Source organism: Dromaius novaehollandiae, unplaced genomic scaffold (assembly GCF_036370855.1).
Source record: "Dromaius novaehollandiae isolate bDroNov1 unplaced genomic scaffold, bDroNov1.hap1 HAP1_SCAFFOLD_27, whole genome shotgun sequence".
NCBI lineage: Eukaryota > Metazoa > Chordata > Aves > Casuariiformes > Dromaiidae > Dromaius > Dromaius novaehollandiae.
Window position 1 is genome coordinate 6,325,972 of NW_026991415.1, and position 18,900 is coordinate 6,344,871.

At 52.3% G+C, this 18,900-nt stretch overlaps 1 protein-coding gene across 1 annotated transcript; it reads right to left on the reverse strand.

Annotated features, from left to right (window-relative positions):
- Positions 1-1,971: 1,971 nt before the first annotated feature.
- On the reverse strand, positions 1,972-2,904 carry LOC112982466 (olfactory receptor 14A16-like). The gene has a single exon (XM_026098889.2). It carries the CDS (start codon positions 2,902-2,904, stop codon positions 1,972-1,974), a length of 933 nt encoding a protein of 310 aa, XP_025954674.2.
- Positions 2,905-18,900: the final 15,996 nt, after the last annotated feature.

An 18,900-nucleotide genomic window follows, 5' to 3' on the forward strand; every position in this document is an offset into this window, starting at 1 on the left:
ACAGGGTCAAGTCAGCACCTGAGAGGTGCAGGGCCAGGCACAGACATGTCCACAGCATAGCTCAGGCCAGCCCCAAGGACAAGGACAGCAGCTCCCTGGCAAGGGGGATGAGGCCCTGCAGTGAGGCCAGTCACTCTCTGTCTCCCCTGCTCTTGTGCCCAGCACATCCCCCTCCCTGTCTGCCTGCAGTCCCTCCATGCCCACCCCACTGCCCAGCACAGCACCAGAGCCCTGGCCCTGCAGCCCCTCCGGCAGCTCCTGCTGCCCCGGGGACCGACCCGCCTGCCCCAAGCTGGTGCACAGACAAACCTGTTTCTCCTCGTTTCCTATCTCTGAATGCCATCCACTTTTCTCCTGGGATGTCTCTGCTCCCTAGAGAGCTGTTCCCTAGCAGGCTGTGGGGTCATGTGGCCATGGGGTGGCTCCTGACTCAGCTCAGGCAATGCTGGTTGGAGCCGGAAGCAGACCCAGCTGGGCAGGGATCAGCACCACTGATACTGCTGGCACAGCTCTGTGCTCATGGATGGTGCTCAGAGTGACCCCAGGCTGTTTGCAATGGCAGATGTGTTTGGGTGGGCACTAGCTCCAGCCTGTGGTGTTTCACTGAGGGTGCAGGAATCACTCTCCAGTGCCCCTTCCCTGGGACTCCTGGGTCCCTACTGCCTCTGCAGGGATTGCAGAGCCCTTGTTTCCTCCTGCATACCTGGATTTAGTGCTCTACCTTCTGGTTACCCCACCGTGGTCCATCCCTCACTTTGTGAGGCTCCACTCACTGCCCACCCCCACACACACACTGTCCCTGGAGATTCCCTGAGCTCTCCTGGGGCTCCGATTCCCCTCCAGAAGGACGGGCATCTCTCATCAGCACTGTCACCTGTGGGACAGCCCCAGGCAGACATTTCAGAGACCATTCCCCTTCTCCACTGGTCACTGACAGATGAACCCTGAATCCAGCCCTCAGTCCCTAACAGATAAACCAAGAACTCTGAGCTCGTCTCCTGCAATCCATGGAGTTCACAAGGAGAAGAACAGACCCTTAGTGGTGCAATCCCTTGGATTTAGTTTTGACTCCATCTGCTGAAGAAAGGCCAGACTTCAGGCACGTCACAGGGGAGATCCCCTTTAATTATGGAAATGTTGTTCTGGAGGCCAGGTCTGGCATAAGGGTGCCCATTGCCTGGTGCTGCCTGTACTTCCAGGACACACGCACATGGAAACACAACCCAACCACCACCAGGTCATGAGAACTCCTGGGTCATATCCACCATATCCACAGCACAGAGCACAGAAGGCCAGCATGGAAATGAAGAGAAGAGCTCTAAAAAGAGAAAGTCCTGCTGCTGTGCGAGGAGATGTCTCCAGGAAAGCTGCAACCCCCACAGGAAGGCTGCAGTGAGGAAATGTCTGCTGCAGCAGTGGGGGGAATGATACTGCCAAGCACGGGGTCTATTTCCACAAGCTGCTGCTTGACTCCCCTCCCCTCCCCTCCCCCTCTACTTGTAGTGTTGGGGCGCTGTAGAGGGAAGGGACCAGCCCACGGTGACACTTGGCTGCCACTCTTGCAGGAGAGGGGTGTGAGATCACACCCTGTGTCCAGGGGAGCCGAGCTCTCCTAATGGACATGGGACCTGTGGTCTCACCCTGCCTACACTCGTCTGAGCCTGACTCTGTGCCCTTGAACTCCCTTGAAGAGACCCTGCAGAGGGAAACTCATTGCCCAGCACAGACTCATTGCCCTGGGGCTGTCTCAGCAGCTCAGAGTAGGGAGCTCTGAGGTTCACCCATCTCCGCTGATGAAGGGGGAAGCCTGGGTTCCCGCTTCAACACAGCCTCTGGGTCAGATTCAAAGAAGAGATACCTGAGGACAAGTCACACTAAACTGAACTTTTTTTTCTTTTTGCAAGAACGTATCAGAGAAAAGTAAGAAAAAAGAGAAATGTGCAACACAGAGTCCTGATTCCAGATCCCCAGTTATTGCTGTTGATCTTGGACCCATTGGATCAATCTCTTCAGTGCATCCTTGATCTCCTTGTTCCTCATGCTGTAGATGAGGGGGTTCACTGCTGGAGGCACCACTGCGTACAGAACTGCCACCACCAGATCCACAGCTGGGGAGGAGATGGAGGGGGCCTTCAGGTAGGCAAACAGGCCAGTGCTGAGAAACAGGGAGACCACGGCGAGGTGCGGGAGGCACGTGGAAAAGGCTTTGTGCCGGCCCTGCTCAGAGGGGATCCTCAGCACAGCAGTGAAGATCTGCACGTAGGACAGCACAATGAAAATGAAACACCCAAAGCCTAAACAAAGACTAACCACAAGAAGGCCAGCTTCCCTGAGGTAGGATTCTGAGCAGGAGAGCCTGAGGATCTGGGGAATCTCACAGAAGAACTGCTTCACAACATTGCCTTGGCAGAGTGGTATTGAAAATGTGTTTGCAGTGTGCAGGAGAGCATTGAGAAAAACAGTGCCCCAGGCAGCTGCTGCCATTTTGACACAAGCTCTGCTGCCCATGAGGGTCCCGTAGTGCAGGGGTCTGCAGATGGCCACAAAGCGGTCATAGGTCATGACTGTGAGGAGAGAAAACTCTCCTCCTAAGAAGACAAACAGGAAGAGCTGGGCAGCACATCCTGAGTAGGAAATGGCTTTGGTGTCCCACAGGGAATTGGCCATGGATTTGGGGACAGTGGTGGAGATGGAGCCAAGGTCGAGGAAGGAGAGGTTGAGGAGGAAGAAGTACATGGGGGTGTGGAGGTGGTGGTCACAGGCTATGGCTGTGATGATGAGGCCGTTGCCCAAGAGGGCAGCCAGGTAGATGCCCAGGAAGAGTGAGAAGTGCAAGAGCTGCAGCTCCCGTGTGTCCGCAAACCCCAGGAGGAGAAACTCAGTGAGGAGGCTGCTGTTGGACATTTGGTACCTCTGGGCTTTGGAGGACTGTCCAGGAAGGAAAAGATATTGACAAGTTAGGACTGACTGAACATAACCCACAGCATTTCTCACAGCAACTCCCCACATTTCCTTTCTCCTTGCCAGGAAGATCTTCCTTCACCTCCTCTGCTTGTGCTCTAGTCTGTGCTTTCTGAGTCTACCATGGGGAACAGGGTCCTCTGTCCATGGGCTCCAGAGGAGTCAGCCCTGCTTGTTACACACACACTCAGAATCAAATCTCCAAAACAGGATGGTCAGTCATTGTGCAGTGACAAAGTGTCCTTGCAGGGCTGTCAGCTGGAGTAGGTGAGACTCCTGAACCCCTGGTTGGCTCAGTTCTAATCCAGTTGGCTGGGGATCCATGTGACCACCCAGCACAGGCATAATTCTTTGCTATTGATACACCTTAACCGCAGAGTATGTGACAATTACTGCAGGAACACTTTGTATGGACTATTTACAAATGTCTTAGCTATGCACAAGCTGACCACTTTTGCAGCAAGGACACTTTGGGACACCCCACCCAGGATGTTTATCAACACACTTCAGCATACAAAATGGACTAGACACAGCAGGATTTGCCGTGGGGGAATTTCTAGAACCATCAGCAATTCCCACCTGCAGGGCTGCCATAACTCTCAGTCAAATACTTAATTGCCTAGGTCCAGTCAATCACCTAGTTTCAAGGTGGTCCATTGTCTCATGACAACCTATTCTCTCATCTGTGCAGATGACTGGCCAGGAAATTCTTGGGCCAGGCAAGGAACTAACAACCAAAGTGCTCTGGATGTGCACTCAAGTGTAGCCCTGATATCCAGCCCAACCACAAGTATGACTCAAGAACAAAACTGACTTTTCATATCTGAAACTCATCTGTAACTTCAGTCCTTTAGCTCTCACCAGATGCTCTGCCTCACTGGCTACATGGCGATAGCAAACAGCAACATGCATTTGGGGGTGTGAGGGGGGCAGTTATTCACCACACATGGGGCACATCTACTTAAGGGATAGAAATCCTTGGCTTTTCCCATTCCTAGAGAATCCTGAGGGGCAAAAGTGTTTGGGTTAGTGCATTGCCCAAAAGAGGATGTCTCCTTAGGGAGACCTGGCGCATTCCAGAGCCCTACAGACTGCATGGCCCAAAGACCCACAGACTAGGAGGGGTCTTGGACCCCTCACTCCCATGCAAACACCTCCAGATGGGCACGCAGGAAAGCCTGCATCTTACCCAGCTGTGCAGACCACCCTGCAGAGGAGGTTTTACTCTCAGCCACTGTGTCACACATCTCCCCTCCTGGAGGTCAGGCTGCAGAGGAGGCGGCTCATACCCTGGATCCCTTGCCTTGAGGGAAGAGGCTCTGCTGGGTGGCAGAGGAGACATGGGATGGTCACTCAGGGCAAGGCACCTGCATTGCAGAAACTGTGAGGGAATTGCCCACATCCCCCCTCTCCCCCATAGCCTTTCCTGTTAAAGGTTTCCTCTCCTTCATGCATCATACTGCTGCTGCCTGGCACTGTCCCAGGGGCATCTCCACATTTGCAGGTGCTAAGCAGCAGCTGGGACCAACCCTGAAGAAGCTAATAAACATTTTGGTTGTGCTGGTCATAGGCAGAGGGATTGCTGGAGGGATTTGCTGAGGTTCCTTGCAGACCTTTTGATCTCTCAGTGTAGCAACAGTTCAGGGCTTGCAGTTTCTTGTCTAAACCCAGCACCTCTGTTTCCAAACCTGTTCAAAGAAGGAAAGCTTAAGCACAGACTCAGTCAGGAAAGCTCTGCCCTTTGCAGGTTTGACCAGCATATACTTTCCTTCTGAAAATTCCCCTTCAGAAAATGTGCTGGGGGTGAGCTGGAGCTGAGAGCAGCCCTGAGCCATGCAGCACCCTCTCAGCAGGAGAAGGAACCTGCCCTGATGCAGGTCGCTCCTTCCACCCACAGCTTCTCCCTGCAGCACCATCATGGGGAGTTCCCGGCACAGGCTGAGTGCTGACCCTCTCAGGCAGCAGAATCACTGCCCCAGGTGCACAGCACCCAGGGGTGCAGGGACACTGCTCTGAAACGCAGCATTGGGCAGACCTGGGTGCACTCCCTGGCTTCACACCCCTGCACCACCCTCTGAAGAATGTAGCTGTGATGCCCTGTCAATGTGATGGTGTGGCTGGGAATCTCTGCTCTTAAGCACTACCTGCTCCAAACAGGAGAAGCTGGGATAGCCTCCCTGACCGACCCTTTCAGCTGTGGAAGGTGCCAGCTGCAGAAGAGCCCTCCTGGAACCACAGCAGCGTTGCCTGCAGCCAGAGACTTACTGTGTCAAGGGCGGTGAAGATTTCTCCTCACAGTGAGCTCTCAGCCATCCTCCTGTTGCTGACTGTCTTTAACTTCTGAGTCGCTCATCTCATCCTGGTGCCTGCAGGCAGCACCCTGAGTCTTGCTGCTCCTTTAAGAGGAGCTGTACCAGGACAGAGCTGTCTGCAGCACCTGCCAGGTTGCCATGGGCTCCTGCAGTCCCAGGAGCCAGGCCCAGCTCAGAAGCAGAGGCCCAGCTGAATACATGACTTTCTCTGTGCCCTGTGCATCCTCGAGATGTTCCCGGGCGTCAGGGCTGACAGCTCCCGAAAGGCAGCAGGGTCACCCAAGGGAAATATCCACTGAAGTGGACTAAAATAATCACCGATGGTCCCTCTCTAAACAGTGGAGAGAGACTGATTTCAGGATTGCAGTTGCTCTCACCAGAGGCTAGTTATCTGAGAGAGGTGGAAATGTCCCACTCTGGAAGGCCCTGCTCCCGTCTCAGAAGAAGACAGGACACCTGCAAAAGACAAGAAGCCAGTTCACTGACTTGTGCTTCAGGGACTGATTTAGAGGAAGAAATCAATATATCCAATGCCCCTTGAGAAGCCCCTTGGGATGGACTGGGATTCAGCCTCCCATGCACTCCACAAACTCACAGCAGGTGGGATTCCCCTTGCCCAAGGTTTGGGGTGCATAGAATGGATGTCTGCACACAATCTCCTTTTCTAAGCTTCCACTGTGATCAATGGAGATGAAGGGTGGGTGCCAGTTGTTTACACACACACACTTTTGGACATTTGAGGTGCCAGAGGTGGTCCAACACGTGTGCCAGTGTCCCTTGCTCTGATGGAGCAACTAGGAGACCCCCATCCTTCTGTAGCATCAGCTAGGGGCCAGGTGGAGAATTGTCTTGGCCATCTGAAATGACACTTGATGTCTACTACTGCAAGAGCTCCCCTCACTCTGAAGCTGAAATATATGCAGATCTCCACATTGCAAATAGCTCATGTAATTCAGGGCAGACACTTGAATTAATGCAATGACAAGAGGCCTGCAGGGCTGTCAAATGCATGGGGTGTCCAGCAGGAAGGCACATCACACTGAGGTCTGCGTTCATATGCCTAGACTCTCAAACCCTGCTCGTTTTCCTCTCCCTAAGCCTTTTCTCATTCCTAATGATATGAACAGGGACCATGCTAACGATTCAGCTGCAGCATGGCTGGATCGCAGCCTGTTCAGGCCCAGGGACACCTTACTTAGCAGCACCTTGTCCTTCCTGGACATCCGGTCACCTGTGTCACAGGTCCCAAGGTGCTGCAAAGTCACCTTGGGCACAGATGCTACAGGCTCAGCTCAGGCACCAAACACCTCTCCTGTCATGGCTGCATGGCCCAGCTCTGTTCCTCTCTGGCCTTGGGTACTGCAGGGTTTGCTCCCTTAGTGGGTGCCTCATATCATCATTACATTGCTGTCTGCTATCTACGCCAGCACGTCCCTGTGCTGAACTTTGGCCTTTGCATACATGGTGTCCTTGGCGCTTGGGAACAGGTTTCACAGCAACAACGCTGCGCTCAGCCCTGGTGCCACAGCTGAGATTCTGCAGCTCAAATATACACAAATGCACAAAGCCTGGGCCACAAAACAAGAAGAAGGGGAGATGCACCAGCTGTTGCAGAACTACAAAAGCAACCTTAGGCAACCTGAGGCAGTCTGTGGATCACAGACCCTGGCTCCTATGGGGAGACTTTAATCTCCCCAGCATATACTGGGAGGGCAATGCAGCAGGGTAGAAAGAGTCCAAGAGGATTCTGGAGGGTGTGGAGGACACGTTCTGAGCACAGCTTAACCAGATAGGTCAGCAAGGGTGACAGGAGTGTGTCATGGACCAAGTCTTCTCCAATCCCATTTCTAAGTATACAAAGGAGAAGAAGGTGACTGGGAACAGTCAGCAAAGATTTACTGAGGGGAAATGATGCCTCATCAACCTGATGGTCTTCTGTGTTAAAAGCACTGTGTACCTTGACTTTAGGAAGGCTTTTGACACTTTCTCCCACAGTATACTTGCACACCAGTTAGTGTGCAAGTTAGTCAGACAGCAGTGTGCCCGGGCAGCAAGGAAGGCCAACTGCCTGAGACAGGCTGAAAGCCTCCGACAGACCTGATGTCTTTGTCCTCTATGGCTGTTGTCTCTGCCACTGAGGCCTGTGAGTAGACACCAGGGCCTCACTGTCCCCTTGTCCCCTGGGGAGCCCAGCAGGTCTCATGTCATTGTCCTGCATTCACCATTGCACACCTCGACCTGCACACTGCCCCCAGGAAGAGCCAGGGAAAACACATGGGGGAAAGGATCTTGCTTCCCAGGGTCTCAGTGTCCATGCTTGGCCATTTTGCTTGAAAAACACACCAAGGGTTAACATGGTATCAGAGGCACCTGCACATTTCCTTTGCCTGCCTGTAATCAGTGATTACAATGTTCTGCTCTCATCAGCCCCCAGTGAGTCTTTGCAGGTAATGGCCCTCAGAGGGATCTATTAACACTCTACAACAGTTTGAGATTTGCTTCTGACTTTGACTTGAACATTTTGCTCCATCTCCTCGCAATAGCTGTGGTTCATGGACTCGGCACCAAATACACCATGGGGCTCATTACAATACAAAAAGCCAGGATGAACCACCTCTCTCTCTATAATTTTCTTCAAGTAATGTACGGCTAATTGGTTTCAGCAGTGTAGCTGAAAGACAGTGACTTCAGTTAGAACGTAGTGTAAAGGTATTTCTGCTTTTTAAGGTTTTTATGATTAGTATTCTTATTCAGCTTTCACAATAAGTGACAGCAACATTCTCCAAATGACATAGATCCAGAGTGTCTCCTAATGAAGTGTGGACATGTAGGAAAAGCAGTGTCCCAGAGGTCAGACACTGCATGGACAATCTTCCTCCCCATCTCTCCAACCCTGCCATTTCCCTCATCAGCCACCTGGGACTTGCATCACTCCTGTTAAAGTCTAACCTTTTTCCACTGAAGTCTGCAACTGAATGTTGAAGCTCCTATATCCCAGTTCCTCCTGCTTTCCAGAGGAAATTTTCTTAATTGCAAGCAAAAAAAAAAAAAAAAAAAAAAAAAAAAGGCATGATACAGTTTCCTAAAAATAATTACACTCCTCAACTGCATGCTAAGTCCAAGCTGCCTCCAATGAGGTCCACAAGGGATAGCCTGGCTAGAAATCTTTTGGATAGATAGGAAATGCTAGATAGAAACAGAATGAAGCACTTGCCCAGAGGAACAAACTACTTAAAGATGGAGCAAGCTTTAACCACCCCAAAGCGTAAACCAGCAGCACGGTATGGGAATGAACAAAAAGTAATGGAAGGAGTTGCAGTGTTAGTGTCCAGAGAGTGTGCTGTAAAGGGGATGTTAGAAATTGTTAATGTAATCAGGACATGAGGAAACAGAAGAGAGAACCATACAGCTCCTGGGGGTCCTGGGCTGTGCCGGGGGCTGTGTTGCTCTTGGGCATCTTGGAGCAGGCTGTGTTTCTGTACAAAAGTCTGGAAAAGCCTTGAGGCAAGCCCCTAAAGAAGAGGGAACTTCCTGGACACTCAGAGCACTCATTCAGTATGCAGGGATGTCGAGGGAAACCCATCGGACCCACTCCAAACCCACTGCTCCACCCAGAGACCTCCCTGGGGGCATGGCCACGTCCCAGACTAGCTTCCATCAGGCCTGCAGCTCCACAACATGTCACAGCTTCAAGTGAGCTCTCTAAAGCAACACTTCCCATGGCCCTGGTGCACTGGCAAGACTTTGGGCAGACACCCAGGACACAGGGCAGAGAAAGGGCAGAGACCTCAGGGTGCACAGCTGGGCTCACAGTGCACAGAGGGGGTGCCACAGGCTGGATAAGCAACTCAAAGTAGTAAACGAGTCCTTCCTTTGGCAGTGGCTTGGAAAGCCCCATCTCTGACAGTATTCAAGGGGGATGGAGTCTCCCTTCTGCAAGAGTCACCCCAGGACTATGCCAAGACTAGGAAGTGGAGGAAGACTGGTTGTAGGGACATTCTCAGGCTTCAGCAGCTGCAGAGGTGGGAGCTGGTCACCTCACAAGCCTCTGAATGAGCCCAAATGCAGGTCCTGAGGCACTGCACCACCTTACAGGCTCTGCACCGGAGCCTGGACAGCAGCACTGTGGTGTGTGGGCATGTCCTGAGATGCCCAGGGTCAAAACTGTGGGAGATGCAGGGAGCCAGGGCTGTACAGATCCCCAGGAGATCTGAGTGTGTCAGCTGGGTATGTCCAGGGTGCCAGCGGCTTTAGCGAAATGGGAAAACTTCCCCAGATTTGCTCCCTCGCCTGGCCCTCCAGGTGATGTGTGTTAAGGGCACATTTGCTCTTCTCTGGCGTATCATCTTCATCTTAAGCACCGCAGAACAAGAAACCTTTCTGAGGACTCTTAAAAACAAAGAGCCTGCTCTGGTGCCTCAGGGAGGAAGGCTCTGTCCTATCCCATACTGTCCTACATCCTTCTTCTACAAAAAAAGCGACCAACAGCAGAAACCTGTTTTGAGGCTCATTAAAGCATCTTAGCCTGTGGCCACACTTTGTGCTGTTACATCCTGCATGACTTTGATTCTGGCTTTGAAAAATGCCAAATCCTAAACCAATCCCAAAGCCCCAGCTTCCTGCACAGGTCTGCCCAGGGCAGAGACCTGTCAGTGCAGGGGCACAGAAGTGACTTCTCCAGTGCCCCATTTGAGATATTTCACAGCCTTTGGCACCATCTGGAGACATCTCTGAAGGATTTATCAGCAAGTTCTGGAAAATAACTGGGGTGAAGGGAGGCGACTGCTTTCCAGGACGTGAGGGGAAATCTCTGCTCTCGCCCTGGCTGTGCCATCTCCATGGCAGTGACCTCCTGAGCCCCCTGATGGCACAAGCTGAGGTCACAGTGGGATGTGCCGCATCACACAGAGGTCTCCCAGGTGGTGCCACAGCAGCACCCTCACTCCCTGCAAGGCCTGGTCACTGCTGGGCACCGCTCATGTGCTGCCTGCCACTGCCCTTTGGAGCCACTCCGGGGCAAGGAGAGGGGATGGGAGCTGCGCTGGGGCCCCTCAGCGACAGGCAGAGGAGCAGGGGCACATCAGAGAGGAGTTTTCTGTAATGAGATGGGAAGAGCATCCTTCCTCCTCATCCAGAGCGGCGAGCCAAGGGCAAGGGGACAAGCAAGATGGAGGACTGAGGGATGGCCACCATCAGCCCAGACTGCAGTTCCTTGTCCCCAACACTCCTGCAGCTCTCCACTGAGGGTAAGGGCTTTGGGAGCTTCTTCCTGAGGAGTCGCACAGGGACTGTTAACTGTGGATCCCGGGCTGTGGGGGTGGCTGGATAGGGCTGGGAGGGCTGCCACGAGAGCCCTGTTGTAGAGTCCTGACTGGCTCAGGGGACAATGTGACAGTGAGGACTTGTGGGTCCTGGGGCTTATCACCAAGAATCCTGCGGAGGTGGGGGCAATCCAGGGCCAGGTTTCCCTGGGAGTGGATCTGTCTTTGGGAGGAAATGGGTGCTGCATCCTAGAGGTGGAGGCAGCCTGCAGCTCTCATGGGGCTTTTAGGAGCCTGCTAGAAATGTCCATATAGGAAATGAAACCTTCACCTTGTAATCACCCCAAGGCCTCTCAGGTTTGGGAGAACCTCTGTTCCTCCCCCCCTGCATCCTTTGATGCTTCCAACTTGGCACAGCATGTTTTGGGCTCAGAGATACCATCTTCAGATGGTCACAGCCTCTTCTTCCCACAAATTGGCATCAAACCTTCGCACCCAGAAGAAAGCATGCTTGAGAGAGCAGCTTGGAAAGAGGTGGAGGCGCCATCACCCCCAAGCATTCTTCTTCGAGCCACAGTGAGCAGTGCTGGGGTGGGGCTATCAGGGCCATCTACCCCAACCCTCCTCCAGGACCTACACCACTGGCATGCCCAGAGCTGCTCTCCCCATTGCTGCCCCAGCGCAAGGGCTGCTGAGCCCCGGGACGGCTGCGGGCAGGGGGCCGGGGCCCTAGGGGCCAGAGGCCCCTGCCCTGCCCAGGGCCGGCAGGACGCTGCCCGCGGGCTCCAGTGCCGTGGCCATGTCCACGGTCCCCGCGCGGGTGCCACTGGCAGCAGCCAGGCCCCAGGGCCCCGCACTGCCCAGGCACATGGTGCTGGGCTGCCCCCAGGCCCCACGGTGGCCTGCCACAGCCTGCACTGCCGCCCACAACATGGTGCCCCACCGTGGAAGGGAGGGGAGGGGCTGCCCGCTGGGTCACACAGGGCCGAGCATTGCCATGGCATCGCCCCCAGTGCTGCCCTCCTATTGGCCGGAAAGGGGAGGAGGGCGGGCTGGGCTGGACTGAAGGCTCCGTCAGCCAATGGGAGTGCAGCAGGCTGCTGGGGGCCTCACCAGGGCCCTGCCCCAGGCTCCCTTTTGTCCTGAACAGGGCGTTTCCAGGGCTCACAGAGAAGCTGTCCCCACGGGTCCCGCCGTGCCCCAGCCGCTGCGGCTGCTCCGGGCCTCTTGCTGGGCCACAGCCCTGCGGCCCTGGCAGCAGCCAGGAGGGTGTTTGCAGAGCAGCTCTGTGCTGGGAGCTGCTGGGCTCCTGCAGGGCCTGGGCAGCTGCTGGGCGGCCAGTGCTGCCCTGGCCGGTGCCATTAGCCCTGCTCCCAGGCCGGGCTGCAGAGCTGCTGAATCCCGGCTCTGCTGGTTTCCCCCGCTGAGATGCCCTGGCCGCAGTCCTTCCCCGTGTCTCAGAGTGTCAGGGCCCCAAGCAGGAGAGTGCTTGTTGTCCTGGGGGTGTGGAGGATTTGCTGGGTGTGTTCAGCACTGGGGCAAGAACCAGACTTGGGAGTTGTGGGAAGGCTTCTCCCTCTGCCTGGGCCATGAGGCCCTACTGTCTCCAGCTCCATGGTCGCTGCTCCCGTGCAATCCTGCTGTTAGGAGATGTTGCCCAGGATTACTTGCAGGCCTTTCTGCAATGGCTAAGTGTCACGGACCAGGTGTAGGTGCTACCTAGGCAGAAGCTGATGTTCTCTTGGGGCAGTAACTGGTGCGTAATGGGTGTTTTGCTGCACTGTGATTATTGTGAGGACCTGGGTGAGTCCGGGCAGCCGCTCAGGAGCTGGCTGAGCCTTGGGGGAGGCAGGGGCAGCTGCAGGTGGCAATAGCCGCGTGGCCGGGCTGTGGGCAGGGAGGTCACGGCTGTCTGCGAGAGCTGGGCCAGGAGATCCCCAGTGTCAAATCAGCTCTTGGTCAGTAGCTGCCAGGCCAGCAGGAGGCCCGTGGCTCGGCTGTTGATGATGAGGTCACTTCTGCCTGAGTCCCTGACAGGCCGGCAGCAGGCAGATGGGTGTGGAAGCAGATTGTGAGGGGTCCTGGGTCAGAGGACCTGGTAGGGCAGCAGCATGTTCATGGCTGGGGAAGGTATTTTGAGGCAACTTGTGTCTCTGAAGCCCATAGGCCATCAGCAGACACCTGGTGGGTGTATGGACTTGTGAGGTCACTTCTATCTGAGCAGCTGCTAGGCCAGGAGAAGGCCCATGGCTTGGATGTTGGTGGTGAGGTCAGCTCTGGGTTTGGTGAGTGTGCCGGGAGGAGGGATTGACACCTGCAGAGCTGTACAGCAGTATAGAGATGCAACTAATACACCAAGCAGAAGTAGAAAATAATATTCCACACCATCTGTCACAAATGTTATTCCGCTGCCTCATCATGAATTTAGTAGTGCTGCATTTAAAATGTGGATGATGTTTGCTGGTGAATGTAGACATGGATTTTATGCTAAGTATATGCTTTGTTGCTAAGTATAGGCTTACAGCCTGCTGCTGGCGGAGGAGGGAGTCCAGCTAGAATATTTATGCTGCTAAATGAGTGAAGTGTTGGTGTGAGCAGTGACATCAGTAATCTCTGATTTCCAGTGTCTGTGTGCTGCAGAAAATTCTTCCACATGAAAATGCCAGGAGGCTTCTGAGATTTTTCTCCAAGAGCTGAACATCTCTGTTCTTTAATTCTTGGAGGTGGGAAGTGAGCAGGCGCAGGCCTGTGAGTGACTGTTGAGTGGAAGTCCCTGTTGCAAGGCCTTGGAGGCATAGATGAGAAATGAAGGGCTGAAGAGTTGGTCTGTGTTTTGGGGCCCTGGGGGTGCCCTGGCTGCTGCCATGTCTGGTCATGTGCCCTGTGTGTCCCTGCTGCACAGGCACGTGTTGGCTGGCCACCCTCTGTGAGGTGAGAGTTGCGGGTGTGGTGTGTCACAGTGGTGGGGTGCCCTGTGGTGGGGATGGGTGGTGGCCCCAGTGTCTTGGCACTTGTCCCGGGAGGAGGTGTCTGGAGAGAGCAGTGCTGTGTGTGGGGAGTGCTGCCAGGCTGGGGAGCTGGGGAGCCCTTGGAGGTGAGGAGGTGACTTGGCTCGCAGGGCTCAGGCTGCCCTGGTGGCGAGAGCCAGGGATGCTGGCAGCCTGCTGCCTTCTGTGCACTGAGGTTCAGGCCTGGAGTTTCCCCAGCTCTTGCCAGGATCTGCAGCCAGATATGCCACATAGACTGTGAAATACATAGAAATATGGAGCTTAGAGTACAAGAGGTCATCTTTCAGAAAGGGTTCCTTGCTGGAGATTCTTGAAGTTAGCACTTCTGAGATCTGTCCAACAACAGGTGTTTTTTTAGGCTAGAGGCGTAGGAGTTGCCTCCCTCTCCTATTAGCAAAGGCTAAGGGAGGATACTACCCATATACCTAATAGGTGCAGACACTCTTTTCTTCTCATGTGGCAGGACCCTAGAAACTCTTTGCTTATAATGCAGTAGTATCCCCCAATTAGCCCTTACTTAACCATCTGATTAACCCCTCTCCAATCCATTGAATTATAGAGAGGGTCTTGAGCTCTTCCTGCTGAAGGCCTCCCTGCTTCAGGGCTCTCTGCTGCTCCCTGCACCCTGCCCACTGCCCTGGGCTCTGACACAGGATATCCAGGGGCTGACATCTAGCAGGAGACCTCAGAGAGCAGTTTAGATCATGTGGGACATTTTTCACCCACACAGTTAACAAGGAAATGGTCTTGCCACAGTGGAGTGCTCAGAGGTGCCCTTTCAAGTGTCAATACCACAGTCATTAGCTTTTAAAGTGGGCAAAATAAGGAAAACTTCCAAACACAAAGTATTTCTTCAGAAAATAATAGGCCTTTAAAACCAGTTCTCCCAGATATGCAGTGATTACAGTGAGTCGTGATGTTCAAGCACTTGCCTGCAGGTCAGCAGGAAATACTTCAGGGGTCATAGCTGAGAACCCGCTCGCAAAGCTGAAGTTGATTTGTGCGGATAACTTGCAAGCCCCCTCAGAATTATGTTCCTCGCCTTTCCACATGCTCCTCTCTTCTCTAAGGGAGTCATTTCTGACCTGACAGTTCAGGTGTCCAGCTCAGCTGAGCACGTTTTGCAATGTGTCCCTGAGCTGGTTGAGGCCTGCAGGTTCGGAAGCTCCTGCCTGATCAGCTCAGGCGCAGCCTGGGTCTTAGCTCACTCGTGGACTCTTCTTTGCAAGTGAACCCCCTGTGAGATGACATCCCAAGTGTGGATCTGAGGCTACTTTGGACAAAGGTGCCCTCTTGGCAGTGAGGTGTGGATAAAAGCAAGTGAGGGTCAGTTCCTTCTAGAGTGGTCCTGGGCTGTCCCAGGAGGCCTTGCACAATTCATCTCACCCACCCATCATCAAACTGTATTCAGGAAATTAGAGGTAGCTGCTTGGCACAACTTCTATAAAACTTGCTTAGCATGAGGAGCTAAATTTGCTGAAGCCTTACGCTGCACTCAGAGAACATGAGGAACTTAGACCTAGTTCAGTAAGAAAGGGCCCCAGAGCTGGTTCAGGCTGGAAAGACAAGGGAGTTACAAGCAGTCTGTGTTCCTGTGTCTCACACTCCGAAAGGGAGGATGTCAAGGCTTTGAAATAAGGCCTGTGCAGGGCATCAGGACCTTGAGAAACAAAGCCTCCTCTCACTGCTGGGGCACTGTTAATTGTTGTGGTCTGGAATTACCTCCTCCTTGTCAGGACCTTGAGGGACAACGGCAGGACCCAACCAGGAATGAAGGTACAACCGTCAGCAGAAAGCACAACAGAAAAGATAAGGAAAAAACCAGCCTGCCTAGGGACAACAATGAGACCCAATAAGGAACGGGAGACCCCAGACCTGAATACTGCTATTGGTCCAAACTACTGCATAAGGGGTGGGAAACTTAAGTTGAAAAGTTATAATTGCCCAAGGATTTCTTTGTTCAGGGTCCCTCTTCAAAGGCACCCAGCTGGAGCTGTATTTATGGCACGTGCATCATTAAAATTTAGTTATTTAATTTGCTTTCATTTGGCTCCAGACTTTTTCAGCAGGAACCTAGTGTCAGGCCCTGTTATGGTGGCTGGCGAGCCGAACCTTCTGTAACAATTGACAGTACAGGGAATGAAAAGGGTGTGTGGCTAGATTCAGTGGGACACCTATAAGACATCGCTGTAACACAGGTATGTTGCAATTTGTGCACATTTGGCCATCCAAAAACCCAGTGTTTCCTTGAAGATGTTCTCCCTCGTTTACTCTATCGGTCGACACCTCAGTGTATGACATGCTCTGTGCAAAGAGTGAGGAGTGGCTTGGACAGCCATGGGCAGGGGGTGGTGTTGGGGCACTGGGATCTGTGTGAGACACAAAAATACCTTGTTTAACACTGCAGGCCTGATTATAACAAATGTTCAGAAAATGACATCGAAAATGAAACAGGAAAGAAATTAAGAAAAAGACTTAAAGCAAATAAATGTTCTGCTATACTTTTCAGCTTTTAATGTTCTGTGTCTTTAATATCTTTCTTGCTTTATTCTCTTTTTTTTTAAATATAATGGTCCTCTAGGGGGATGTTGTGTTTTTTCTTTTCTTTTTTTTTTTTTAAAGGAAAGAGATTTTCAGAGCTGGGGTTGGATGCAGTCACAGGGTCATGGACATGTGGTGCCGTTGCAGGTGCCCTGGTCCCCTCTGCCCAGCCTCCCTCTGCAGCTCCCAGGGGCTCCTGTCTCCCACAGGTCCCCTGTGAGAGCTGCCAGGCCCAGGCAGGTGCCTCAGAGACACCAGGGCCTCTCCAAGTGCCCCTGGGTGCTTGTGGTTGGACAGCTGAGCTGTGCCTGGAAAGGTGAAGAGCTGTTTTTCAGCATTTCAAAGATATGAGTCCACTTTCATCAGCTCAAAGGATTAATTTTAATGTCAATGTTTTGCTATGATGAAATAGTGGAAATCTTCAGGAAGGGTCTTAATCTGGGGAGAAGAATTATTGATCTGCCCTTGACCTTCTGTTTCCACTGCTCTGTCTATTAGGCTGTGGATGTAATCTCAGTGATCTCTCACATATTTCCACATGTCCTCATGAAACTGGTCATTTCTATAGGCATATTCACATCAGACTCTCTGGACATATGCACTTTCCATAGTTGCCCAGTTTTCCTCCTCCTCTTACTCTTACTCTTTATCATTCAGATACCTCTCAACTCTCCAGTTGCTGCTGTGAGCTTCTGGGAGTCTGAAGCTTGCCTCATCTTTCAGCAGTCTCAGTGTCTCTTTAGCCACCTCCTTTGTTCTGCTTCTTCTCTGTCCTTTCCTATCTATCTGTCGAAAACATTTCAAGGAAGGTTATGTTTTGTGGGCAGTGGAGCTCACTGGAGGCAGCTTGGACTTGACATAGAGTTGAGGAGTGTCTTTTATCTTTAACCTTTTTTGTCTTTAAACTTAATTTTTGTTTGATAGCAATTAAGACAAACCCTTCTGTGTCTGTTTGCAGCTAGTTCTCTAAGGAAAGCAGGTGGGAATTGGTGCACATGAGCTGTAACATTCAGCTACAGACTTGAGGGGAAAAAGCTTAGATTTTAACCAGAGTGATCTAAATACCCAGTGGCTGATTTGTGAACTGGAGGGGCTGGGGAGTTGGGGAGGAAGGTTGTCCATACATGTCTCCTGTCAAAAACACTGCTTGTCCTACCTGCCCAGACTTCATTAGGAGACCCAGTGGGTCAGTGTGAAGTGGAGAATGTGGGTACCGCTCATTCTGAAAACTGAAGAATAAAGAAAGCTTCAGAAGCTGACATCTTTCTTCTTAAGGTGTTCATGAAATCTGCCTAATTTCAATACACAGATGAAAACTTTCTAATTAGCCACACAAGACTTGAAGAACTGAAGAAAATTATGGAAAAAGACATGGCACCTTAGAGGGTTTTTAATGACCCCTCGAGTGCATTTGGTGCTGAGCCCATGAACTGCAGATGCTGAGAAAAGAGTGAAGAAACCTCTCAAGAAGTTAAAGTCAGAAGCAAATCCCAAGTTTCTTGGAGTGTTAACAGGTCCCACTGAGGGCCATTACCAAAAAAGTCTCCCCAGGGGCTGATTAGAGCAGAAACTTGGAGGCCTGATTGCAGGCAGGCAAAGGCAATGTGCAGGTGGCTCTGATGCCAAGTCAACCTTGATGTGTGTTATCAGGCAGAGCAGCCAGGCACTGACACCCAGCCCCTGCGTAGGGTGATGCTTTCCATCATGCATTGCTCAGGGCTCTCCCTGGGGGCAGTATGTGGGTGGGGGTGCACAATGCCGAGCACAGGACCATGATACGGCACCTCTTGGGCTCCCAAGGGACAAGGAGGCAGCAAGGCCACAGTACTTTAAGGAATGGTGTCTTCTTGTGGGCCTCGGTGGCAGAGACAGCAGCCATAGCCAAGAGGACAAAGACCTCACTGTGTTGGGAGCTTTCAACCCTGGCAGTGCCCTCAGCCATCTTCACCTCAGGCTGTCCTATGCTTTCCCACGCCTGTGCCTGTTTCCTTGCAGACAGTAGACAACCAACCTGCTTCCTAAGCTTGCACTCACCCTGGGATCTCCCGACCTCTCCTGATGTCTTCCTGTCCTCACTTGCTTTTCCTTGAAACACAAGGCCAGGGGCTGAACACAGACTCCCTCTGTGTATCCTATAGCACCACAGCATTGCCCTATGAGTGATATTTTCTTTTCCTAATGTCACATGTACACCCCACAAGCTGCTGTTTGTGGCTTTTTCTCCTTCTCATGCTGTTTCCCACTACCAAGAAAAGCTCCATCATCTCTGATACCACCCTTCAAGCAGTCACAGGCTCCTACTCTACTACCTCCACTTCAGCAGGATAAAGAAGCTGAGCTCCCTCAACCCCTCCTCATGCACAGGTTTATTCCCACCTAGGCACAGGACTTGACACTTTTCTTGTATATATTCATAAGGTATCTGTTGTCCGAATCACCCAAGTTCCTCAAGATCCTTCTGGACTGTAGCTCCTCCTGTGTCAAAACAAAAACAGAACAAAAAAAAAAAAAAAAAAAAAAAAACAAAAGAAGAAGCCAAAGCAGCACCAAAGAGTTAAGGGGAAGCAGGAGTGGGCTGATTGTAGGGGAAGGGATCAGGATGGTAACAGAGAAAAGATTAAAAGGGGAAGAAAGAAAAAAAAAGCAAGGAAATTAAAAGCAAAGTATTGATCAGGGCTGTCTTGGGGATTCCTGCCAAGAAGCCCTGCATCTGAGTAATTCTGCCTGGAGGAGGACAACAAAGCTGGTCTATTTCCACTGTCACAGGGAACCTGCATCCTTTCCCAGGCACCAACAAGAGAATATCGAGAGTGGGAA

Excerpts from the sequence above, each read along its gene's own strand:
- LOC112982466 (XM_026098889.2), bottom strand. The coding sequence starts at position 2,904 with ATGTCCAACAGCAGCCTCCTCACTGAGTTTCTCCTCCTGGGGTTTGCG.